This window comes from Porites lutea, chromosome 3, assembly GCF_958299795.1.
Source record: "Porites lutea chromosome 3, jaPorLute2.1, whole genome shotgun sequence".
Lineage (NCBI taxonomy): Eukaryota > Metazoa > Cnidaria > Anthozoa > Scleractinia > Poritidae > Porites > Porites lutea.
Genome location: NC_133203.1, coordinates 24181820 through 24209053, shown reverse-complemented (window position 1 = coordinate 24209053; position 27234 = coordinate 24181820). Strand labels below are relative to the sequence as shown.

Sequence of the window (27234 nt, the reverse complement as noted above, 5' to 3'; positions counted from 1 at the left end):
TGTTAATTAACCTATTTATTATATTTTTATTCCGGTTGTAATTCATGGTGTGTGGCAAAATAATAAACAATAAAAAAAGCACTCCTCTTAGAATGTAGTTAGCAGGTAGCGTGACCGAGCGGTTAGAGCGTTGGACTTGAAATTCGGAGGTCCCGGGTTCAAATCCTCGGCCATGCTTGTAAATAGCCAGCTGGTTTGCCTCTGGCCTAGTTTGCTTTGAATTATTCAGAGTTTCCGGCATTTTGCTCGGCCTCACGCCAAGAGTAAACTAAGGATATCATCTATTTATTTATTAGCTGTTGTTTGATATTTCAGGAAGTCAATATCGCAGATTGTCGCAGAATATCACCTTTGAGATTGGATTAAACGTATACAGCCCATTTTCTTTATTTTGTTTATCGTAGCAGAGCAAGGAGTTCTTGAGTTTCTTCCTTAACAGAAAAATAACCCCTTTGAAATTATTGAATGTAAGCAAGAGAGAATGTGGTCTTGCTGTAAGTCAAGAATTATGAATTACTCTTTGTTTTCCGCAGTTTCTGTCTGGATAAATTTTTGGATGGCAAAACCAGCCTTCGGACATTGCGTTCCATCGAGTAATTTGGACTTAAATTTTTTTAGCCTCACCTTCTGTACTTTTATGGTACGAGGGCGTAGGCTTTGTAAACGCGCTGCTTTGTTAAAGCCTATATTTCCTCATTCCTTTTCATTTCCAATTCCTAGCCAATCCGTAATTCGTTATCAGCGATCCGATCTAGTGTTTTATCAATTCAGTAACCACTCCCTTGTCACGCCCACTTTTGGCCGGGGAGACCGAGGAGACCTGATAAAGAGTTTCCATCAACCAAAATGGCGGCTTCTGGAGACGATCTTGTTGAAGACGTCGTTGAAGACGTATGCTTTAATGTTGTGGCTGTTTTACCAGCAGGAGGATGTGGTGTGAGAATGAATCTTGAGATTCCTAAGCAGGTATACAATAGATTTATACCAAAAAAGATATTTTTAGCTGAGAACTTATCAAGTGGACACATCGTAAAACATTCCGACACTTACGTATACGCATGAAAGTCAGCCTTATTAAGTCTTAATCATTGTCCATAAACTTTTACAAGCTAATAGGCAAGAAAGAGACTTCTACATGTAAGCTTATATCGTCGGTAGAAAGCAAATCTCTTTATAGTCATTGTAGTACGTCGGCTGATAATTTATGCCGCTTGAAAACGAAGGTTGTTTTAGTAAAGCAATACTTAAAGTGAGTGATATTAGTCGAGTCTCTGTGAACAATGACCAGATAAAGGAGCTGATTACCTTGGCAAACATCTGTCAAATGTCTTTGGAAAATATATTTTTTTCAGTTCTGAAATATACCCTGTAAAATCTTGAATCTGTGTTTAGTAAGGAAGGACACATGGGAATTATGGCTTCCATGGGAGGCAGGGAAGGCAATAGGGGAATCCCCGAAAATAATTACGGGAATGTTGGTCAGAAAATTTAAGAAAATGCTCCTTAAAACTGGCACCAGAATCCTGTTTCTTTAGGTGTGGCCACAGGCAGCCCAAGCGCACTATGTTTGGGTTCGGGCTTCAGAGGTCATTATTTATTAGAATTATTAGTGTATTATCTGATGCCAAATAAATGCAAAATAGATACTAGTGGCCTTTAAGATAACGAAGGTCGATATTTCTTACATTATTACATGTGATTCGGGCCCTTATTGTTCGAATTTTATCACATGCATTCGAATCTACAACGCTAGGAAAAAAAAGTCATGATCATGCGAAATATTGATTCAAAAAGCTCCCTTACCTTTCATTCATAGCCACTCTGTGTTCTACGGCCAGTTTAAACACCGTTTAGTTGACTTTCTTTCCATCGAGTGCTGAACACTATAAAAGAAGGGAAGGCTGGAGACCTTCCAACTGACCCTCACCATGCGAAGGCCAATAAATTCCAAACAAAGCAACTGATCTCTCTAAAATTGCCACCAGCGAGACCAAAGAGTGTATATCTACCCGTTCGACGAGTGCAAGTTTGTAAATTAGGCTGCATGAACCTGAGGAGCACTGCATGCATCGATTCTGGCCAGCTTCGCTTCGCCATGGTGCATAATCTGACCGTTATCCTACGAGATTCGAATCTTGGAGCTTAGCAACCGTGTCAGACCGACAAAACGTCACCTTTGCGGGGGAGGGTTGTTCTTCTTTGCCCTATCGCAAACCGACACCGTCGGGAGTTGTCTTTGGGTTTCATGTGTCATACACACGTGAGCTTTTACCGGACGAATTTAACGCTCTGGCTCTCCCGACGGTGTCGGTGTACTATAGGGCAAAAGTAAATGACCCTCCCATGCGAGAGTGATGTTTTGTCGATCTGATGGAAAAACCGGTTTATTTTTTTAATTAAAAGACAGTGTCAAAGTTTTTGTTGAATATACTATTAATATATTTAGATAAAGTGAAAATTAATTTAGGTGCTTACAATTCAATTTTCCTATCTTGTAGTTTTATCGCATTATGGGAAGGCCACTAATCAGTTACACCCTAGAAGCATTTGAAAGGTAGATGGCTAATGCTGAACTATTTAGTTCTCTTTTTAACCCTTCAAGTCCCAATTGCAGTCACCAACATCAATTTTCTCCAAACATTATCAGTAATCAGTTATATACTTGTTGAATTCTTTTTGTTTTCAGTGTGTCATGGATCAAAGAAATTGTTGTGCCGATTGGTGAGAACTATTTAGAAGTAGCAAAGGAGGTATGATGCACAAATGAAATAACTTCGACAAAATGAGCTTGTAAAAGATGGTTAATGATTCTGTTGGAGACTGCTTTATCCTTAATCCAAGAAAGCCCCTGAACTGTAGGTTGTGCCTGGAAAAAACCCAAGTGATTTCTGAAAAACTGCTAGATTTCTTTCTTAAGTATTATTACATGAACTTTTCATTTGGTTGGGAAATAAATATTTTATTTACTGAATAGCGCCTATTGAAATGCGTTGGCTATAAAATTGTAAGTCCCATGAATATTTGTGTAATGGGGAGTAATATGTGGGGCATTATAGATCAATGTAGTGTTATTTTTTGTATCTGTACTGTTTCAAGGTGCTGAGGGAGTTCTCTCATAACAAAGTCAGGTTAACATCTGGAGGTTCAACAAGGTCAGTTTGACTTTGCTCGTAAGGTGTTGTTTAATGGGGCCGGTAGATATGCGGGCCGGTAGATATGCTAATCACTCCCCTAGATTATCTGGGAGTCTCCTAGACACAGCAGCGATCTCCTGCTCTCCTGTACTATCACCAAAGCTCCCGGATAAAATAGACTTTTTAGCTTTTCTGTGCTTCATGTTATTGTCAAAACTCAAATTTTTCATATTCATAGTACGGTTTCTGGTGCATCTTTGCACGCCTTTAGTCACTGACAAAGATTATTTCAATGATGAAAACAAAGTTTCATGGTATGTACTTCATGTAACACCTTGTGTAATGTCCTAAGCCATTCCCATGTCATGATTCGGGGACTGGTTCAATTTGTAAGGGGGGGGTCCATTGACATTCAAGGGGGGTGTGCAAGAGAGATCTCTAGAGGTTAGCATCTCTGGGCCAAGTTTGTGCAATTTCAGTTAAAATGCAATTTTTTTGACAAGTCATTTGAATCCCATACCACCTGCTTAAAGCTGCTCGTAGAATGATACATAAGAGCAATTAATGTTTTGCCAGAAAAACTGTCACAGTGACGGCAAATGTTCAGGGTAACAGGTCTCCTCATCTTAATCTCCCTTTGGCCTTCAGACATAGATCAATATGGAATGGTGTTGAAGCTCTAACTGAAGATCACAGATCTCCTCCCAATGTAGTAAGTATTCAAAGAAATTTCCATTATATATATCTTTCTCCTGATAAAAATTTTTCAAATTGATTTTAAAAAAACATCTAATCAACAACTTTGGAAGGACTTAGACTTTAATCAAGATGCACCTTGGTGAATCCCTCTACAGTGGCCAATTCATTATCAGCTAAGTGAGATAAAACCAAATGTTAGTGATGCTGAGCAGAGCTGAAGGGGGGGACACTCAAGGAAGGTTAGGGTAGAGGTGTGCCACAGAAGCTGCTAATCCCCTACCCATTATTAAAGACAAAAATAGTTCATTTTGCTACCCTGTTTGGGACAAGAGACCTTGTTTTCCTCAGACTCATTTTGTTATGTCCTTTTTTTTTCAACTAACATTGTAGAATATATTAAGATATTTTGAAAAAGATTGTTTGTAGCACAAATAATTGAGACCTTTTATAGCTGTTACAGGCCAAAATTAAATTCAGGTTGATGTTTTTTTAAAGGTTAAAGGTTAAAACCTAGGTTGATTCTTTTTTTCCTCCTTAATTATTCGTGAATTAGCGCTAAGACACAATAAGGAAATAGAGAATCAACCGGGGGGGGGGGGGGGGGAGGGAAGGGGGATCAACCTAGGTTAAAAAATTAGCCTGAAAGTAATGATTATTTTGACCTGTAACATTGCCAACCTTCCAACTCTTACTTTTGAAAGGCATCTAGTTCAAAAATACGCCCCTGTTCAAGATACCTAATAGTGAATTTGTGTACCAGAAGCAACAAACCATACCCTGTTGAGCCACACATACCCATTTAGGCCAAATATGAAAGTGCCCCCTGCCCCTACGGCTGGTGGCATACTTGAGGAAGATTTACTATTCTATTTTACACTCTTTCCCACTTTGTTGCCTAATAAAATCCTTTTCTCCAGGTAATTCTTCATGATGCTGTTCGACCGTTTGTTGATGAACAAACATTACAGAGTGTAGTATTAGCAGCTGAGAAATATGGGGTAGGTGGTAGTTTTGCTTGATTTACATGCTTAAGGGTTGATGGCCATTTAAAAATGATTTAAAAATTAATAGAGATTCAGAAGAAAGAGTTTTGCGTTAAGGGAATATCTCGACATTATTTCATTGTCTTTAACAGTCTCTAATCAGTCACATGATTGTCCATCACTTGAACATTTCAAAGTGCCTAATGTATCAAAGCTGATATGTCCAGGCCCTCATTCTTGCTCAATGCTGGACTCAAATTCTTAATTAGCAGTGTTTCTTTAATGCGGCAGTTGTACTTGTGGACCTCTTCTGTTAGTTCAAGCTTAATTGGATGTTTAATTAAGGTCCAACAATGGTCGTGAATATCTGAAGTGGAGTGCGTCGTATGTTTTTGCATACATACTTACATCCATTGATCTACTTGTTTTCTTTTTCTGCCTGCTTTCTCTCCTGTCTCACGTTCGCCCTCTAGTGCTGGTAGAATTCCTCGTATAAAACAACAACAACAACAACAACAACAACAAAACAGAAAAAATGTCTGGACAACAGAGTAGATTGCTTCTGTCACGGTTTTTTCTTTCCAAAAACCAGGCTTCCTCTCAGAAACGATTTCAAAAATTGGCAGTAGCTGAAAAAGAAAAAAAAACCAAACGAAAATAAAGAAAAATTTCCTACAGCCTTCGTTTTTGCTTTCCTTCAGAGTTTCAAAATGAGCTAGCGCAGAGATTCTTAATATGCAGGCTAAAATTCCTAAGACGTCAGCCGTGTGCGTAATTATTAATAACAGCTCTTGTCTGATATGTTGTTGTTTTTGCAGGCAGCCGGAGTCATAAGACCTCTAGCATCAACTGTCATAGCTCAGTCTTCTGATGGTTTCATGGACCACTCACTTGACAGGTAGATAACTCTTGTAACTTTCATGTGCTTCACGTGCTTGCTTAAAATAAGAATAAAAGAGTTAGCATCTAAATAAACTGTAAACTAGGGAGTGAAACAGAAAAATATATTGATTGACCATCGTAGAGAGGTTCACTAAGCTGTAGTTTTCAGAGGCTCCCAAGCAATGTTAGAGCATACGATCTTGTAAACCCTTGGACCTACCTAGAAGTTGTCCTATACAGTGGCTCAAAACAGTGTACATGGCCTGAATAAATTAACTTTATTGATGTCTCTGCTTAACAGATCAAAATATAGATCTAGTGAAATGCCACAGGCCTTCCAATACGAAGTTATCAAGAACGCTTATGAAAAGGTGCGTTGCAATACAGTCTTTTCCCCTTAAGATCTGTTTTATCATAACGAAACATGACAGCATTCCGCATCGCCATGTCAGTTTCCTCTTGTTTGCTACATGTGGTTAGGGTTGTAACTCCATAATTCATACAGTCCATAGTTTATCTTGAAGTATCCTACAGTATTTATACAGTGACTCAGTTTTAATGTTGTTTTCTTTTGTTTCAATGATCATACAACACCACAACCAAGAACAAAACCAAGGGTAAAAGTGAATCACGTCATATACTTCACTCCGGCTTTGTCCTTACACGGTAGCTGTCATAGACAACCACCTTCTCATTTGTCCAACCAACCACCTCTAGTCATTTACATTTCCAATACATGCACTTTTGCTAATCACAATGTAGGTGAACACCCTTCCCCCCTGGGGGAAAAACGGCTAATCCCTATAATGGCCTATTCTAGGAGGTTCTGCCCAAAAGGGGTACCTTTTTCAGGCTTCAGATATAAGACAGCGTAGGCATTTCACTAAATGAAGTATATAAAAGGGTAGAGAAGTCGATCATTTTGGTCTGTAAAAATCGGTAAAAATGGCCCAAAAGGTTTAGCAGATGCATTTTATGCCTGTGAAAACGCCGAGAAAACGTTCTGGTTTTGTGATTTATTTAACAATTAACGAATGAGGCTGAGTATCTTGTGAAGAATTATGGAGATCGAGGTGGGTGTTATCCGCCTCGGCCTACGGCCTCGACGGATAACACCCTTCGAGATCTCCATAATTCTTCACATGATACGAAAGCCGAATTCAATAATTGTTTTGTTATTCATTCAAAATAATTCCTAGTTTAAAATCATAGCTAAAACAAGCTTACCTGCATCGATCTTAACTTTATCTTCGATAGTTTACGTTTAGGTTTGTCCAGCTCCGCAAATATTCTCCGCAAATAGCAGATGTCGCCCTCCGAGTTGTCTTCTTTCTGTTTTTGCTATGTTTTTAGCCATTATTTCGCCTAGTTCAAGCTGTAGTTCTTACTCTTGAAACTCGTGAAGTGTCCGCCATTTTAGTTTTTACAACGAAGACAACTCAATCTTGTCCCCCGGGGCCCTTTTCTCGAAAGCCCCGGTAATTAACGGGCCCGTAAAGCTGTTGTTGTCTACATGCAAGATAGAGGTTTCAGTAGGTTTTATATCTAACATGATAAAACTATCAGTTTGTAAAACAAAATGGAATAGTTTGCTAGCCAGGATCCGCGCTCTTATTCTTTATATTTCGATTTCAATATTTGATTTCGGGCCCGAAAAGTTACCGGGACTTTCGAGAAACGGGCCCCAGGTCCTCTCGGTTAACGGTGCATTAGCCTGCAGAAGGCTGCATGTTTGACGTCATTTCCTCGTTAAACACAAAATTCTTCCAAATTTGGTCATCAGTAACTGGTTATGGTGAATTATACGTGTGCTTTTAGCCAATCAGAATTGGGGAAATATTTTGAATGAATAATAATCATATTTAAAAGACAGTGTATTTTAGAAAGGGTGTAAAGTTCTAAACTAGGTAATTAAAAGGGGTACCATTTGTCAATTAGAAGGTATACGAAAGGGGTACCTTTCCGTCAAGAATGGTATATAAAAGGGTAAGGGGTTTGACCTCGGGGCGGAGCCTTCCTTCATGAAACATTCTTGAGTTATGCCCCCCCCCCCCCCCCCTTTCCCCTTACGGAGTGAAACCTCCAATTTGCTCAAGTTAACTTTGAATTTGTGTAAATTCTATTCTTAGTGCACGGAATATGACTTTGAGCATGGCACAGAGTGTCTACACTTGGCTCAGAAGTACAGTGAAACAAGAGCTTGGTTAATTGATGGACCTGAGACACTTTGGAAGGTTGGTCTCATTGTATCTTATCGTTACTTTTCGAACATCAATATCAAATGGACCCACATGGACTCAAATTTTTGCAGCTTTTGACTGGGACCATTTAGCGAAAATCCAACACCACGGCTGAAAAAAAACCCTTAAAATTATTAATTTCAATTGGATGGAAACTAAGGAAGAAGGTACAGCTCTTACAAAGTGGCGAAATTTTACACAGACGTTTGTATAGTGGGGAGGGGGGGGGGGGGGTACAAACTTACCCCCCACCATAAAAACATCTGTGTAAAATTTCGCCACTTTGGAGAGCAATATCTTCGCTCTCTTTGAATGATTGAGTGAATAAACTTTGGTTGGACAAGAAAAGGGACAATTTGGTCACGTGGTACAAATTCACGTTTGGCTTTTGCTGTAAACGTGACTCTGAATAGAGAGGTTAAGCATTACGTTTACGTCAAACGGCAAACGCGAATTTGTACCACGTGACCAACCATCCTCTTTACCTGTCGTTTATTGTTCATTATTTCTACGTCCTAAATTAGTAGTTTCACGCAATTTTTTATCCATAAGAATTGTTTTGAGCTGTTATTATCTGCTCATTTTCTATTTGGAGAATTTCTCAACTTTAACCTGACGTCTGCCGTCTTTCTATTATGTCACGAGTTATCGACGTAAAATGCGGTTACTTTACCTTTTTTCTTCACTAGGTGACATACAAGAAAGATCTGTATGCTGTTGAGGGTGTTTTACAGGGTATGTCTAATGAATTCACTTACATGTAATTAACTGATATCATAACTTCTATTGCCAACACCCGAATGACAGACATAGGGTATTTCTTTGGCAATCAAAGTAAACAACTGAGTAGAGTGAAGTAAAACCACTTCAGTCCATAGTCGCGTGTAGGGACGAAACAGTCATGTGAAAATCTAGCTTGGGACCAGGCTCCGTGGTGAAGTGGGGAGAAACGAATATAAAAATCGGCGAGCGAGGGACTAAGGAGGAAGGCCCCATCCCACTCCCCCGTTCATTTTTTCCTCGCGATATTTAGCCTCCTTCCCCCAAACAGAGAGCCTGTGATAGCAAGAACCCCATAACAGGGCTACTTTGGGCTGCCGGCCGAGCGGTAGTGGGTTAATATATAGAAAATGTGATGATAGTTATACTTTTACGGCGTGAGTGTATAGCTACTCCTATCCTAAGGATGGAAATATACTGTAATTTGAAGTTGTATGATCATCTAGGTTAAACTAGTCCTGAATAGTGGCTAATATAAACTTCACGCAAGAGTTTTGTTTTCGTTGCAAGTCTGTTCGCGAGATATTAGCTTACGAAATACGTTTGGCGCGCACGTGGCAAAGCAGACGTATCGGTGCAAACGCAAACAGCAAATCAAGACTTCTCCTGGAGTTGAAAAGTTCTTAAGGAAAGCATCAGACATACAAGTTTAAAACAGGAAAAATAAACTCATCGTCCATAAGATGTCGCATATTAAGAACGCTTCACGTCGTAGTTGTGCTGCGGCAGCAAAGGATTGTTTACCAAGAAATGTGATTCCTGTGTAGAGCCAAAAGTGACCAAAGTTTCATTTCAAAATTTCATTTTTTTATATTTTGAAAAACCAATAGGATGCACCATGTAAAGGTACTGGCAAAGCGGCTTCATTTAAATAGCCACGCACATAGCAGGATTTCGTCCACAGACAAAAAAGTTAGAACCACCTTACAAAACTTCATCACCGTCGGAGTGTAAGGCATAAGCCCGCTATTGACAGTTTACCGTGAGAAAGGATTCTTGAAATTATTCAGTGACATTGTTTCTGATAACAAGCGTCGAGCATAGGGTTTCAGGGGTTCCGCCGCCGCCCCCCGCCCCCCTCCCCCCACTTCTTTGAGCCACGGGACTGTCTGTAGTTTCAAGAAGAATGAGATTTTCTGTTAAAGAAAATAAGAAGAAAATCAATTGAAAAAAGCATCAAATTATGCCGTGAATACTATGAGGAAGATCATACGAGGCCCCTGTGATATACAAGCCTGCAATGTGGGATTCAGCACTTTTGTTGGTCTCGATTGCTTTGAATTGCATGTTGTAATGGTTTGACTATGAGAGGGTTTGATACAAACTCGGTAGAGGCAGAAGGACAGTGTAAAGAAGGGAGAATGAAATCAGCGTTGATGTTTGCAAATCAGTCTGAGGAAATTGTCTGAAACTGGAACACTAACACTAACAGCACGGTGAACTGCCTAAAACATGCAGTATTCAATTGTGAGTTCATCATATGCCACCCAGGTTACCATGATGCGGTGCCTTTTCTTTACATAAATGCTACTCAGTATCCGGCTCCGAAAGCGAGACATCAATGTCTATTAGACTACCATCACCCCGAATTTTTATTTTATTTTTTTGGCGGTGCAAGTGGCTCAACGCGGAAAAAGACCTTTTTAGTTGTGCAGTTGAGGGCTTGGCCATGAATTCTTTCCAAACTTATACAAGTTGTTGTGTATGTCAAATATGTTACAAATTACATCAGCAGAACGTACGCGATGGCATAGCACATTGCGCAGACTTAAAAAGTACTTGGCAGGGACCATGACTAAAGAGTGAGAGTCCGCTGCATTTGCTCTGATGAACATTCATTGTATTACGCAAATTGACCTAAGTGCAACAATCGACACCTTTGTAGGGAAGCATCCATGATGTCTCCTTCTTGCTAATATCCTAACTGAGTAAACGGCAAATCATGCCCAGAGGACTACAGTGTGTGTTTTAATGTATTCAACGATTATCAATATATACATTTTTAAGTCTATCACACTATCTCTTCACTGAAAGCGAAAAAATGCTAGCTTCATTTGGCACTGTTATTGGAAATTTGTGCTCAGAATCACAAAACGAAATTTCTGAGGACCTAAAGTATTAAACTTTACCGGGGGAGAATGCTCTATACCCTATGTCTTCTAAAGCTCGATTGTCAATCTAGACAAAACAAGATACAACATTAGAAACCCTTCTATGCAGTAATACTGGCTACGCCCCTGTCGAGGTGATATTGAACTCGAGAATCAAGAATGTTCTGGGGAGAGACATTGTCAAGACTCCCGAATCAATATCAGAGACTACTAAACGACTTCCTGTTGCCTGTGGAAGTATGCCAACAATAAGCAGGTGACCAACGCTTTAAGTTCCTTGTGAACCTTTTTGTTTCTTTCTCGAAAATGTTTCTGTTGTAGCTGGACGTTTCTTATTAAACGTGTCGCATGAATTTGAACCTTGTAAACGCGTCGATGCGACGTGGTGTGTGAACTACGATAATTTGTTGATTATAAAAATTTGCAGTAAATCATGGCCTTTTATTACTGGTTTTCAGCCGGCGTAATGTGGTCAACAAACTCTTTGAATATAAAAGAACTCATATGCTGCAGCTAAGAATACGTTTGACTTATCCTCTCATCAAGTAAAATCTTATTAACTCGAAATAAGTAACTAGAACTAACGTACGTCGTCCGAGCTTCGTCCTTTTGGATAAAGAGTAATTATTCCATCTAATAATGCGTGAAAACACATTTCACTATCTTGCAATACTTATTACCATAGAAACTTTCTCTACTCTAAACTGAAGGTGGAGGCTGTCGTGCTCTCCAATAATGAACAGGGGCACCCAACTTCAATTTTCGGAAAATATCTGTTCGGAAGACGATTTGAGATCTAGAATTTTCGGAACATTTGTTGTAAAATTTCTTGCTTGCCTGCCTCTCCTAGGGCTTTCGAACATCTAAAAAATGATATAATTGCCCACTTTTAACGGATTTTTATCCTAAAAAGGTCACCTAGAATTTTCGGGAGCCCTTTCTCTGGCTGAAATTTTCGAAAAGGTAAGTTTTGATCCTACGGTTTTCGGATCACTAGACTTTCAGCTAGTAAATCAGAACTGGTGAAAAATTTTTAGGGCATAGAAATATGCCTATATCTACCGCTTAAATACTAAAATAAGTTTAACAATGCTATGTTAAAGTGGTTTTGAACTATATTCTCGTTTGGAGCCCCTGAATTAAATTTAATTTCGAATTCTCAGAAACTTCCATTGTTAAGGGTCGACATAGAGAAGGTTTATATTTGGAAGCACGATCTTGAGACGTTTTCTGACATGTGTCCACCTAAGTACGTAGAGACAGTCAAACCTCACTTTATGGACACCCACTTAATATGGACACCTCATTATTACGGACAGTTTGCTTTGTCCTTATGGACAGTAAGCCTTACATTTTCTCTAAATTCAACCCGCTTATTGCGGACACCCCGCTCATACGGAGACTTTCTATGGTCCCCTCAGTGTCCGTATTATCGGGGTTCGACTGTAGGCAGCACGACTGTGTCACCGTGTTCTTCACTGCCCGTTTGATTTCTTTCATCTTCCAGCAAAAAACTAATGGGTTCAGCGAGGAATTTAGGTATAACATTGTGACCGAAACATTCCACGCAATATCATTGTCTCTGCTGTAACGGTTTAACACTGTCGCCACTATGAATGGAACATAGCAAGCAACGATTGTCATCTGAATCCAGGCTATGCTGGAAACGGTTCTCTTGTATCGTTGCATGTTTAATGGCCGCGGTAATCCTTCGTTCTGACGCTCTTGGTTACGACGGTCTTGCACTCTACCTTGGTGTTGCCGAAGTTTGAGAAATATCTTTACGTAGGAAAAGGTTGAGGCTACTAACGATAATATTGCCCAGATTATAGCCCCATTTACAGCAATTCGTAAGCTCACGAAAGAGCGCATCATTCCCAACAAAATACCAATCAACCAGAAACAAGTAACTACCACAGAAACTCGCTTTAAGGTGACAACGATTCTGTATCGCAGGCCCAGCCTAAGGGCGAGAAGTCTGTCTAAACTTAAAGCGGTCGATGTCAGGCCTGATACTGCACACAAAATAAAACTTGAAGATGAATTTGCTGCGATGAAGTAGAACAAATTCCCACGGCTAATTATCTTTGTCGCACTATTTAGTATACGGATAGCAAACACTGGTTGCAGATAAAGGCCAACGCAAAGATCAGTCACTGAAAGGCATCGAAATAGCAGTTTTGTCGGTGGATGGATAGAAGACACTTTATAAAGAGCCACCAGGATCAGTGTGTTCCCCATGAATGCTGTGATGGAAAAAACAAAATTGAGAGCTGAAAGAAATATAGCTATGCCTTGGTGGTAATGAGCTTGTCTGGTTCACCATCATGTCTACGTCACCAAAACTGTTCCCCCCTTTTTTTTTCGCTAGGTCATGCGGTGAGAAAATACCGGTTGACACCTTTTCACTGAGCTTGTAGCATGAACTTATACTTACATTAATTAATTCGCATATTTATGTTTATCACGTACCTATTACGATGTCGTTAGTGTGACTGGTTGTAATTAACAATATTGGTTCATGCGTCAGTGTGCGGATGTCGAGATATGAAGAGATTTTGCAAAGAAAACATATTAAAGCACACGGCGTAAACAAAAATCGACCCAAGTTTTTATTTAGCTAGGTCTTTCCTTTAGTCTGGAAAATCGACTCTAAATATCGTAACCTGTAAATTGGCCTCCACCGAAGAGTATGTGGGTGCCTGAATTAAAGGCACCTTTTAATTTTGTTTTATTTAGGGGCTGATTGTGATAAGTTCGAAAACAGGTGTGGCGAGGAGTTATGTGACGCGGGTTCGGGCAAAAATTCTTCTTCAAGGCTACCACTGTTATCGAACTTTATTCATTATTATTTTTTGCTATAAATATAAGAGTTTACCTCGGTGGGAAAATGTTTTGTAGGTCAGTTGGCCGGATACTTTTTTTCTTAAATCTCCCATGGTCACCCCTTAAAAGCTGAATGGAATGGAATGGAATGGAAGTTTATTATTAAGTGTACAAACTGAAGCTTCGCTTTTGGCTTGGTTAAATCTGTATATTATTATATGGATTTAATGTATTCAGTGTAACGATAGAACCTGTTTATAGATTGAAGTATACGTAATAAACACCGTTGTCATCGATTAACTTTGACTGTTATTCTTGTAATCAGAGAAAAAAATCCATAGAGCCTTGGTTATTGGACAAGGCCGACCACACTTTTGTGAGCAACTAAAAGAACTGCTTCAGAAAAGAAATGTTGCGGTAAGTTATATTAAAGCGTGCGCCCTAGTGTTTATTGAAAGACGATGGCTCTTGGTCGACTTTAATTAAGTTAAGATCGTCTGATGGGTTAGACGTCGAACTTAGGACTCGTCGAACCAATCAACTGAATCAGACCAACAAGAAACTTTAGCCGGCCAGCGGGTGTTTCTCCCGAACGAGGCTAAAAAGACATTATCGTCTGAAGCAGACGGATAGAACGTCTAAAGATCGTCCCCGGGACAAACGTCGATCTTCACGTACGACGAACTAAACTAATGAATTTAAAGTTTGTATGAGAATCTATATTTATTTCGTACTATAGGCGACCTTTCATTCCGATCTGTCAGCGGAAAAACAAGATTCCTTCGAAACATTAGCGGAGCAGTTGGTAAGCACATCCCTGTAATCCCTGTACTATTGACACCTAGTGAGGGAGCTAAATAAATGAGTATGCAATTGAATACAATGACAATACAGTTATATTGTAGAAAGGCAACGCAGTGATTACTTCATGTAGCTCAGATACATGAGGGACTTTAAGATCCAAAGACGCGAAGGCAACGAGAACGGCGCTTAAAAATTGAATTTGCGTTCTTCTAGTCTTAATCGCAATTACTCCTACCCAATTACTTTGTCAAATGTAGGCGAATCCTCCTGGAGTTGAATTCCAAGGGACCATTTCCAAGTTCAGAAAGAGAAATGTCGTCGCTTGTTTACATAATCCATAAAACGCGAAATTAGGCAATTTCACGTCGTAGTCGTGCAAAAACGGCAAAGAAATGTACTAATAAGAGTGATGCACGTGCAAAGTTGTTGTTTTGCTTATATAACGTATTGTTTTTTTTTACGTTCTCGTTGCCGTTCGCGTCGTTAGATCCAACGAAGTACCTATTACTACGCGAAACGTACTCGTGACAGTATGTCAATCGTCGCTCTGCCGGACCTCAAGGCAAAACAAAGAAAGACAGGAAAAAATGGAAACAAGAATTCATAGGAATTCCCGTGGAATAGGTGGCACTGGAAAGATAATAATGATTCTTGAATTGTCTTTGCAGATATCCGAGGTTAGCCACCACAGAGTATCTGTTGTTTTTGCTCTCGATGATAAAACGTCTTCCACGGTAAGGTATCTTATGATACGTTTCTCATCTGTTTTTAGTGTCTATATTGCCATTCAGTCTCATCTGCCATATACGCCTTACTGCTGTTCACCATAAGATCAATGTCGTAGTTTTTGAAATATAGTGACCGTGTTAACGGGAGAACTTTTTTTTAGTATGGGCGCATCTGAAGGCGGAAAACGCTACTGTCGGGTGGACACTAATACTAGGCGGACACCTTTCACTTCTGCTGCATGGGAACCTTCCTTTAAGACAGGCACACCATGTATTGGACACCCATCAAGGTCGAGCAGACAGCCCCTTAATGTGGATACACTGTAAGATATATAGACACCACTCTAATCCGAGGTACCCCTCCAGTAAAGGCTCTTCTGTAAGTCGACACCCTTGTAGGCTGGTTGCCTCTGTGAGCCATTGTAAGGTGGACAGCCCTGTAAGCGGACGGACAAAGAAACTAGGGAGTTTAAGCAACAACACCGGCGACGGCTGGGAAAACCTCACTTAAAAAGTGAATTTGCAATGCCTCAAACTTAATCGCGCTCATTCCATCTTGTTTAATTCGTCAAATGTTGGCAATTTTTTTTTGGAATTGAAATCTAAAGGACTGCATCAAAGTTCAGGAAAAGAAAAAGAAAGTTGTTGTCTTGTGTTCCCGTCCTCGACGAAACATGAAATTACTACGGGCAGTTTCACGTTGTAGTCGTGCAACGAGGGCAGAGAAATGTACAAAAAAGCGTGATGCACGTGCAAAGTTGTTGTTTTGCTAATATAAACCAATTGCGTTATTGCCGTTGTCGTTGCCGTCGCCGTCGTCGTTACTTAAGCTCCCTACCCGTTCGAAAATGTGTGCAGTTGTATAATTGGTGTTCGGCTTGATTAAATCATTTACCACTTGCACAGCATGTGTTGGGAGGAGCCACCCACAATTTAAGCACAGTTTCTAACAGGACATATTTTTGAGGGAAAAAACGCAAAATAATTGTAAAGCAGACGCATCTACTCCTCTATATGAAAGACCTACATCTTGGTGGCTGCCTTTGCTAACCATAAATTATGATGCTTTTCTTTGCTTCAGGTTTGCGTACCAACATCTGTGATGCAGTTTACACGGGAAATCTCACGAAAATGCAATCATTGTCATGTGAAAGAACTTAGGTTGATAATTGTTAGATTTTCAAACTGCAGAAAGAACTTCACTGAATTCAAGGTTGGTTGAGATGTCATTAGAACCCGATATGTAATTTAAAATTTGCTTACTGGACGAGGCGTGTTTAGCTTAACTGATCACAAAAGTTGTGTTATAAGTCGAGAAATCTAGGGTATTATTTATTTATATATCTATTTCTTTATTCTCACGCATTTTCAAATTACAGTTCAACCCGAAAAAGGCAAAAGCTTATCAAGGCCGACAGAGATTCCTCATTATTTGTAGGAGCTCCTTGCCAATATTATTTTACTCTAGCCAATTCACAGACTCGCTTACTTTACCATCGTGTAGCTTAGTGGAGCATCCATGTTGTGCATGCATCCCAAACTATATGGATCCTCGTTTATGCTGTGCTCGCTTGTACGAATCTCTGTCAAGCTACAATTCATAGGAATTGCCGTGGGGTTCGAAAATGCTGGGTGGTATCGGCTTTCCAATCCTGTGTGTGTTTGTTTACTTATAAACTCATCTTTTTTCCAGTTAACTAAAGTTGAAGAAGTTTTTGACTTTGTTTTGCGAAACATTTCTTTTTTGCCACTCGACAGCTTTCTATAGAGGAAATGAAGTCACGTGTTCATGAACAGGGTGTTATCTGTTTTGGTGTATTTGTCAGCCTAGGCCTCAATAATCAAAAGGTACAGTACATTATTCATTTTACCTCTTCGTAGCGAACTTCACAGGAATATTTAAGAATTACATAGTCTAACAACTTCGATTTTGTCGTTTCTAACTTGTGTGAAAATTTATAGTAGAATTACCGGCCCTAAGAGAGTATTACCACATGTATTTGAACTCAAACCATGAAAACCTAACGGTGACTTCCTAATGCCCACTGCTGCGTAGAGTTTAGAAGGGTTCTATGTTAATTCAAGGCTTATTCTGGACGTTACCCTGCGAACAGAGGTTTCTTTCTTGCGTGGCTTGTCAGTCACGACTTCGTTTACAAAAGTAGCTTTCGTGTTAGATGGGGTTGAATCCCATGCTGTAACCACTGAAAGCTATCTTGTATTTCAACAGAAAAATCCTGACAATTCAAAGCTGGCGGAAAAGGCAGCCGAATTAACCATCGGAGCCTTACTGGATGTGTCCCCAATATTTAATGGACAAACGTTCGACGCAATCACGTGACAGGCGCGGCTTTCAACGCAGTCTCCTTTTTTCGTGCAAGTCACTTAGATTTATGTTTTCGCTTTTGGAGAATATGAAGGCTCACCTGGCGGCAGGATCCCTTGAATGGCCAACTGGGTACACACTGTTGCTACGCGATGGGTAGCCTACGAAGGAGATGTGTGGGTTCTGTTGACGGTGGACACAGATGCGGATCCAGGATTTTTTTTAGGAGGGGGTGCACTCGTCTCTTGCTCTACTTCAACACCAATAAACCACATAGTTTTTTTTTTGCAGAATACCAGTTGTATTAGAAAACCGCAGGTCATCTCAGGGGGGGGGGGGGGGGGGTTGCTGCACCCTCCCCCTAGATCCGCCCCTGGGACAGCTATCAACAACAATCGATCAAGGTTTCTTTGTTAAAACTCGCATGAGACAGAATATCATTTGAAATGAATCTTTCATTTTGCTACCAAATTGTTGCCTTTAGCAGGAACAAAACCGCGCAGGTTTTTTTTAGCCTCGTTGGCGACCCAAATAACGCCGAACGGCAGTTCTTAGGATTGTTCGAAATATCCTTTTCAGTTCTAAGGTAGTCTGTTGCAGTAAAGTGGTTATACAAATTGAACGCTAGAATAATCATTTTTTTTAACGTTTTTTCTTTTCTGAAAGTTCGAATAAACTGTGTGTTTAGAGTAACCATCCGTTGGTAGGGGTGCCGAGGTGAACGACTGATACAAAGCTGTCACTAAATATTAGAATGGCTCTGTTGCTGCTGCAAATGATTTAAGTGGAAATGCTTTTAACTTCTTAAAAATATCTTTCGCTCTCCAAAGAGGAAGGTGAATTAAACTAAAATTATGGAAGCTTATTTATTTACTGAGCTGTAAAAATAAGTTGTCTTAAGTCAAATGTAAATAAAAGTAGAGATAAAGAAGGTGACTGTTGGATATCTTCGGCTAGAAAGAAATTCTTCTTGTCATAGCCTGTTCACAGAGCCTCTATTTTCTCCTCAAAGTCCGTCGAGCGCGCGTGATAAAAACCGATTTCGAAAACAAGGAAAAGAAAAATAAAACGTCTATTTTTTCTTTCTCGGGGTCCGCGCTCGCCGAATAAAACAACGTCTGTGTACAGGCTATTCTTGTCACTGCTCTTATTTTTTTACTGTTATAAAATTCAGTTTGTAAAATATTATAACAATAAAAAAAGCAACTTGCAAGGACTCCCAGGGACGTCTCATTGGAATGGCCACCGTGACTCAGGATAGGTTTTCTTTCAAAGACTAAAAAGTTTGAACTATGTTATACAGCATAAAGAATGGTACCACTCAAAACTACTGCCAAAGAATGTTCATTTGAATGATCATCATGTCTATTGGATTTCGTCCACAGACTCAAAAGGGTTAAACTACCTTGAGCACTTTATTAAATTTCCGTCTACAAACTCGTAAGCTAGAATAGCTACATAACGTATCACTAAACGCATCGCTGTTGATTTGTTTAGTAATTCTGTTGAAATACACAGGTGTACCAATACGAGCTAGGAACAAGTGATATTATTCCCACATATGTCAGCTCATATGTTATTTTCAGCCAAAAGAAAATGAAGCTGGCATTGTAGACCCGTAGAAAGGTAAACAACCCATTTTAGAGCACTTAGTGAAACAATACTAAACACACGAACACACGTTAAATCAAATGTGATTTAGAACAGATGATAAAATAGGTGGTATCAACTTTAACTTGAGTAATTATGGCAAGTTTAAGAAAAAAGACTGTGTCAGTAGAATCAGAAAACAGAAATATTTAATGGCAACGAATAATGACTTCGTAGGCGTTGATGGGTTAGCTTGGTCCTGTTGCGAGAGTCCCGATATTAACAGACACAAAATGCTGTTTTTGTTTATATTCAAGATGGGCAGGTCTCAATAGTGTTACAGATACTATGATTAAACTATCATTTCAGAAAACAAAATAGACTGATTTGTCAGCTAGGACTGGCGATTTTATTCCCTAGATTTTGCATTTGCTCTGATGAACATCCATTGTTGTACGCAAATTGACCTAAGTCCAACAATCGACACCTTTGCAGGGAAGCATCCATGATGTCTCCTTCTTGCTAATATCCTAACTGAGTAAACGGCAAATCATGCCCAGGGACTACAGTGTGTGTTTTAATGTATACAACCATTATGGATATATACATTTTTAAGTCTATCACACTATCTCTTCACTGAAAGCGAAAAAATGCTAGCTTCATTTGGCACTGTTATTGGAAATTTGTGCTCAGAATCACAAAACGAAATTTCTGAGGACCTAAAGTCTTGAACTTTTCCGGGCGAGAATGCCTTATACCCCATGTCTTCTAAAGCTCGATTGTCAATCTAGACAAAAATACCACATTAGAAACCCCTCTATGCCATAATGTTGGCTACGCCCCTGTCGAGGTGATATTGAACTCGAGAATCAAGAATGTTCTGGGGAGAGACATTGTCAAGACTCCCGAATCAATATCAGAGACTACTAGACGACTTCCTGTTGCCGATGGAAGTATGCCAACAATAAGCAGGTGACCAACGCTTTAAGTTACTTGTGAACCTTTTTGTTTCTTTCTCGAAAATGTTTCTGTTGTAGCTGGACGTTTCTTATTAAACGTGTCGCATGAATTTGAACCTTGTAAACGCGTCGATGCGACATGGTGTGTGAACTACGATAATTTGTTGATCATAAAAATTTGCAGCTAAATCATGGCCTTTTATTACTGGTTTTCAGCCGGCGTAATGTTTTCAACAAACTCTTTGAATTTAAAAGAACTCATATGCTGCAGCTTAGAAAGCGTTTGACTTATCCTCTCATCAAGTAAAATCTTATTAACTCGAAATAACTAACTAGAACTAACGTACGTCGTCCGAGCTTCGTCCTTTTGAATAAAGAATAATTATTCCATCTAATAATGCGTGAAAACACATTTCACTATCTTGCAATACTTATTACCATAGAAACTTTCTCTACTCTAAATTGAAGGTGGAGGCTATCGTGCTCCTCAATAATTAACAGGGGCACCCAACTTCAATTTTCGGAAAATATCTGTTCGGAAGACGATTTGAGATCTAGAATTTTCGGAACATTTGTTGTAAAATTTCTTGCTTGCCTGCCTCTCCTAGGATATTCGAACATCTAAAAAATGATATAATTGCCCATTTTTAACGGGTTTTATCCTTAAAAGGTCAACTAGAATTTTCGAGATCCCTTTCTCTGGCTGAAATTTTCAAAAACGGAAGTTTTGATCCTACAGTTTTCGGATCACTACACTTTCAGCTAGTAAATCAGAACAGATGAAAAATTTTTAGGGGATAGAAATATGCTTATATCTACAGTTTAAATACTAAAATACGTCTAACAATGCTATGTTAAAGTCGTTTTGAACTATATTCTCGTTGGGTGCCCCTGAATTAAACTTAATTTCGAATTCTCAGAAACTTCCATTGTTAAGGGTCGACATAGAGAAGGTTTATATTCAGAAGCACGATCTCGAGACCTTTTCTGACGTGTGTCCACCTAAGTACATAGAGACAGTCAAACCTCGCTTTATGGACACCCACTTAATATGGACACCTCATTATTACGGACAGTTTGCTTTGTCCTTAGGGACAGTAAGCCTTACATTTTCTCTAAATTCAACCCGCTTATTGCGGACACCCTGTTAATACAGACACTCTCTATTGTCCCCTCAGTGTCCGTATTATCGGGGTTCGACTGTAGGCAGCACGACTGTGTCACCGTGTTCTTCACTGCTCGTTTGATTTCTTTCATCTTCCAGCAAAAAACCAATGGGTTCAGAGAGGAATTTAGGTATAACATTGTAACTGAAGCATTCCATGCGATATCATTGTCTCTTCTATAACGGTTTAACACTGTCGATACTATGAATGGAACATAGCAAGCAACCATTGTCACCTGAATCCAGGCTATGCTAGAAACGGTTCTCTTGTATCGTTGCATGTTTAATGGCCGCGGTAATCCTTCGTTTTGTTGCTCTTGGTTACGACGGTCTTGCACTCTACCTTGGTGTTGCCGAAGTTTGAGAAATATTTTTACGTAGGAAAAGATTGAGGCTACTAACGAAATGGTTCCCCAGATTGTAGCCCCATTTAAAGCAATTTGAAAGCTCACGAAAGAGCCCATCATTCCGAACAAAATACCGATCAACCAGAAACAAGTAACTAGTACAGCAACTCGTTTTAACGTGACAACGATTCTGTATCGCAGACCCAGCGTAAGGGCGAGAAGTCTGTCTAAACTTATAGCGGTCGATGTCAGGACTGATACTCCACACAAAATAAAACTTAAAGATGAATTTGCTTCGATGATGTAGAACAAATTTCCAGGGCTAATTATCTTTGTCGCACTATTTAGTATACGGATAGCAAACAATGGCTGCAGAAAAAAGCCAACGCAAAGATCAGTGACTGAAAGACATCGAAATAGCAATTTTGTCGGTGGATGAATAGAAGGGACTTTATAAAGAGCCACCAGGATCAGTGTGTTCCCCACGAATGCGGTGATGGAAAAGACAAAATTTAGAGCTGAAAGAAATACAGCTATGCCTGGTTGTAATGTGCTTGTTTGGTTCACCATCATGTCTGCGTCGTCAAAGCTGTTCCCCCTTTTTTTTTTTCGCTAGGTCATCGGTCATGCAGTGAGAAAATTCCGGTTGACACCTTTTCACTGAGCTGATAGCATGAACAAACACTTACATTAATTAATTCGCATAATTATGTTTATCACGTACCTGCTTCTATTTCGTTAGTGTGACTGGTTGTAATTAACAATATTGGTTCCTGCGTCAGTGTGCGGATGTCGAGATATTAAGAGATTTTGCAAAGACAACATATAAAAGCACACGGCGAACACAAAAATTTGGCCCAATTTTTCATTTAGGTCTTTCCTTTAGACTGGAATATCGACGCTAAAAATGGTAACCTGTAAATTGGCCTCCACCGAAGAGTATGTGCGGGCGTGAATTAAAGGCACCTTTTCATTTTGTTTAAATAGGGGGCCTTGTGATAAATTCGAAAACAGGTGTGGTGAGGAGTTATGTGACGCGGAATCGGGCAAAAATTCTTCTTCAAGGCTACTACTGTTATCGAACTTTATTCATTTTTATTTTTTGCTATAAATATAAGAGTTTAGCTCGGTGGGAAAATGTTTTGTAGGTCAGTTGGCCGGATACTTTTTTTCTTAAATCTCCCATGGTCACCCCTTAAAAGCTGAATGGAATGGAATGGAAGTTTATTATTAAGTGTACAAACTGAAGCTTCGCTTTTGGCTTGGTTAAATCTGTATATTATTATATGGATTTAATGTATTCAGTGTAACGATAGAACCTGTTTATAGATTGAAGTATACGTAATAAACACCGTTGTCATCGATTAACTTTGACTGTTATTCTTGTAATAAGAGAAAAAAATCCATAGAGCCTTGGTTATTGGACAAGGCCTACCACACTTTTGTGAGCAACTAAAAGAACTGCTTCAGAAAAGAAATGTTGCGGTAAGTTATATTAAAGCGTGCGCCCTAGTGTTTGTTCGTTTTGTTGGAAGACGATGGCTCTTGGTCGACTTTAATTAAGTTAAGATCGTCTGTTGGGTTAGACGTCGAACTTAGGACGCGTCGAACCAATCAACTGAATCAGACCAAAAAGAAATTTTAGCCGGCCAGCGGGTGTTTCTCCCGAACTAGGCTAAATATACATTATCGTCTGAAGCAAACGGATAGAACGTCTAAAGATCGTCTCCGGGACAAACGTCGATCTTCACGTACGACGAACTAAACTAATGAATTAAAAGTTTGTATGAGAATCTATATTTATTTCGTACTATAGGCGACCTTTCATTCCGATCTGTCAGCGGAAAAACAAGATTCCTTCGAAACATCAGCGGAGCAGTTGGTAAGCACATCCCTGTACTCCCTGTACTATTGACACCTAGTGAGGGGGCGAAATAAATGAGAATACAATTGAATACAGTGATAATACAGTTATATTGTAGAAAGACAATGCAGTGGTCAGGAACCGCGGCAGGATTAGCTCAGTCGGTAGAGCGCTTGACTGCAGAGCGGGAGGTCGCGGGTTCGATTCCCGGGGCCGGACCAATACTCAGGGTCTTAAAATAACTGAGAAATGAAGGTACTCCCTTTGCACTGCAGGCGGCTGGACCTTCGCGTGGCTCGGATGACCACGTAAAATGGCGGTCCCGTCTCCCATTAGGAGACGTAAAAATAGTGTCCCCAATTAGCACTTTCGTGCTAAATACATTGACACTCAAATAAAGTGCTTTTTTTTTTTTTTTTTTTTTTTTTTTTTTTTTTTTTTTTACTTCACGTAGCTCAGATACATGAGGGACTTTAAGATCCAAAGACGCGAAGGCAACGAGAACGTCGCTTACAAAGTGAATTTGCGTTCTTTCAGTCTTAATCGCAATTATTCCTACCCAATTACTTTGTCAAATGTAGGCGAACCCTCCTGGAGTTGAATTCCAAGGGACCATTTCTAAGTTCAGAGAGAGAATTAAAATTTCGTCGTTCCTTGTTTACATAATCCATAAAACGCGAAATTAGGCAATTTCACGTCGTAGTCGTGCAAAAACGGCAAAGAAATGTACTCATAAGCGTGATGCACGTGCAAAGTTATTGTTTTGCTTATAAAACCTATTGTTTTATTACGTTCTCGTTGCCGTCCGCGTCGTTGGATCTTAAAGTACCTATTGCTACGCGAAACATACTTGTGACAGCATGTCAATCGTCGCTCTGATCTCAAGGCAAAACAAAGAAAGACAGGAAAAAAAATGAAAACAAGAATTCATAGGAACGTGGAATTAGTGGCACTGGAAAGATAATAATGATTCTTGAATTGTCTTTGCAGATATCCGAGATAAGCCACCACAGTGTATCTGTTGTTTGTGCTCTCGATGATGAAACGTCATCCACGGTAAGGTATCTTATGATACGTTTCTCATCTGTTTTTAGTGTTCATATTACCTTTCAGTCTCATTTGCCATGTATACCTTACTGCTTTTCACCATAAGATCAATGTCGTAGTTTTTGAAATATAGTGACCCTGTTAACTGGAGAACGTTTTTTAGCATGGGCGCATCTGTAGGCGGAAAACGCTACTGTCGGGTGGACACTTATACTGGGCGGACACCCCTCACTTCTACTGTATGGGAACTTTCCTTTAAGACAGGCACACCATGTTTTGGACACTACTGTAAAGTAGCCTTGTTAAGTGGACACCCATCAAGGTCGAGCAGACAGCCCCTTAATGTGGATACACTGTAAGATATATAGACACCACTCTAATCCGAGGTACTCCTCCAGCAAAGGCTCTTCTGTAAGTCGACACCCTTGTAGGCTGGTTGCCTCTGAGCCATTGTAAGGTGGACAGCACTGTAAGCGGACGGACAAAGAAACTAGGGAGTTGAAGCAACAACAACGGCGGCGGCTACGAGAACGTCACTTAAAAAGTGAATTCGCAATGCCTCAAACTTAATCGCGCTCATTCCATCTCTTTTAATTCGTCAAATGTTGGCAATTTTTTTTTGGAATTGAATTCTAAAGGACTGTATCAAAGTTCAGGGGAAAAAAAAAGAAGTTCAGTGCTGTCTTGTCTTCCCGTCCTCGACAAAACGTGAAATTACTACGGCAGTTTCACGTTGTAGTCGTACAACGACGGCAGAGAAATGTACAAAAAAGCGTGATGTTTTGCCAATCTAAACCTGTTGCGTTATTGCCGTCAGGCTAGCGTCCGTCGCCGCCGTCATTGCTTAAGCTCCTTAACCGTTCGAAAATGTGTGCAGTTTTATAATTGGTTTGGGCTTGATTAAATCATTGATCACTTGCAAAACATGTGTTGGGTAGGGCCATGTGTTGACATATTATTGAGGGAAAAAACGCAAAATAATAGTAAAGCAGACACATCCACTCCTCTGTATAAAAGGCCTATCCTGGTGGCTGTCTTTGCTAACCCTGACTATGATGCCTGTCTTTACTTCAGGTTTGCGTACCAACATCTGTCATGCAGTTTGCACAAGAAATCTCACGAAAATACAGTCATTTTCATGTGAAGGAACTTAGGTTGATAATTGTTAGATTTTCAAACTGCAGAAAGAACTTCACTGAATTCAAGGTTGGTTTAGGTGTCATTAGAACCCGGGCCCCGTGTAATGATGGTCACCCTTGATATGTAATTTAAAATTTGCTTACCTGGACGAGGCGTGTTTAGTTTAACTGATAACAAAAGTTGTTTGTTATAAGTCGAGAAATCTAGGGTATTATTTATTTATATATTTATTTATTTATTTTCACGCATTTTCAAATTGCAGTTCCACCCACAAAAGGCAAAAGCTAATCAAGGCCGGCGGAGATTCCTTATTATTTATAGGAGATCCTTGTCAATATTATTTTGCTCAAGCCAATTCACAGACTCGCTTACTTGATCCATCGAGTAGCTTAGTGCCGCATCAATAGTATGCATGCATCCCAAACTATATGGATCCTCGTTTATGCTGTGCTCGCCTCTACGATTCTGTAAAGCTACAATTCATAGGAATTGCCGTGGGGTTCGGAAAATGCTGGGTGGTATCGGCTTTCCAATCTTGTGTGTGTTTGTTTACTTATAAACTCGATCATCTTTTTTCTAGTTAACTAAAGTTGAACAAGTTTTTCACTTTGTTTTACGAAACATTTATTTTTTGTCACTCGACAGCTTACTATAGAGAAAATGAAGTCACGTGTTCACGAACAGGGTATTATTTGTTTTGGTGTATTTGTCAGCTTAGGCCTCAATAATCAAAAGGTACAGTACATTATTCATTTTACCTCTTCGTAGCGAAATTCACAGGAATATTAAAGAATTACATAGTCTAACAACTTTCTATGTTGTCGTTTCTAACCGGTGTGAAAATTTGTAGCCGAATTACAGGCCCTAAGAGAGTGTTACTACATTTATTTGAACTAAAACCAACAAAACCTAACGGTGACTTGCCAATCCCCAGTGCCCACTGCTACGTAGAGTTCAAAAGGGCTCTATGTTAATTCAAGGCTTATTCTGGACGTTACTCTGCGAGCAGAGTTTTGTCTCTCGTGCATGGCTTTTACGCCCCAGGGCGTAAACAAGCCAACTACGCGAACGAATTCGTTTACAAAAGTTAGCTTTCAGTTTGGTGGGGTTGAATCCCATGTTATAACCACTAAAGGATGTCTTGTATTTCAACAGGAAAATCCTGACAATTCAAAGCTGGCGGAAAAGGCAGCCGAATTAACCATCGGAGCCTTGCTGGATGTGCCCTCAATATTTAATGGACAGACGTTCGACGCAATCACGTGACAGGCGCGGCTTTCAACGCAGTCTCCATTTTTCGTGCAAGTCACTTGGATCTATGATTTCGCTTTTGGTAAATATGATGGCTCACATGGCGGCAGGATCCCTTGCATGGCCAGTTGGGTACACACTGTTGCTACGCGATGGGTAGCCTACGAAGGAGATGTGTGGGTTCTGTTGACAATGGGCAGCTATCAACAACAATCGATCAAGGTTCCTTTGTTAAAACTCGCATGAGACAGAAAATCATTTGAAATGAATCTGTCATTTTGCTACCAAATTGTTGGCTTTAGCAGGAACAAAGCCGCGTAGAACAGAGCCGCGCAGGTTTTTTTTTTACCTTCGTTGG

The 27234-nt window shown here is 39.8% G+C and overlaps 1 protein-coding gene across 3 annotated transcripts; it reads left to right on the top strand.

The window, feature by feature from the left end:
- The first annotated feature begins 839 nt into the window (after positions 1–839).
- LOC140930743 (D-ribitol-5-phosphate cytidylyltransferase-like) lies at positions 840–27234 on the top strand. 3 transcript variants are annotated; one of them, XM_073380450.1, is made up of 16 exons: positions 840–966; positions 2499–2554; positions 2687–2750; positions 3097–3152; positions 3783–3846; positions 4751–4831; positions 5635–5714; positions 6000–6069; positions 7828–7932; positions 8628–8673; positions 13981–14072; positions 14395–14460; positions 15128–15193; positions 16269–16400; positions 16946–17035; positions 26781–27234. In XM_073380450.1, exons 1-16 carry the CDS (start codon positions 847–849, stop codon positions 26889–26891), a joined length of 1299 nt encoding a protein of 432 aa, XP_073236551.1. In that variant the 5' UTR covers positions 840–846; the 3' UTR covers positions 26892–27234. The 3 variants fall into 3 exon arrangements, with proteins under 3 accessions (XP_073236551.1, XP_073236550.1, XP_073236552.1); XM_073380449.1 differs by lacking the exon at positions 26781–27234 and adding an exon at positions 17418–17706; XM_073380451.1 differs by lacking the exon at positions 26781–27234 and adding an exon at positions 17418–17706 and having other exon boundaries at positions 4751–4835; positions 5639–5714.

Excerpts from the sequence above, each read along its gene's own strand:
- LOC140930743 (XM_073380450.1), top strand. The coding sequence starts at position 847 with ATGGCGGCTTCTGGAGACGATCTTGTTGAAGACGTCGTTGAAGACGTA. Across the intron at positions 967-2,498 it reads ATCTTGAGATTCCTAAGCAG|TTTTATCGCATTATGGGAAG; the intron begins GTATACAATAGA and ends CCTATCTTGTAG. Across the intron at positions 4,832-5,634 it reads TAGCAGCTGAGAAATATGGG|GCAGCCGGAGTCATAAGACC; the intron begins GTAGGTGGTAGT and ends TTGTTTTTGCAG.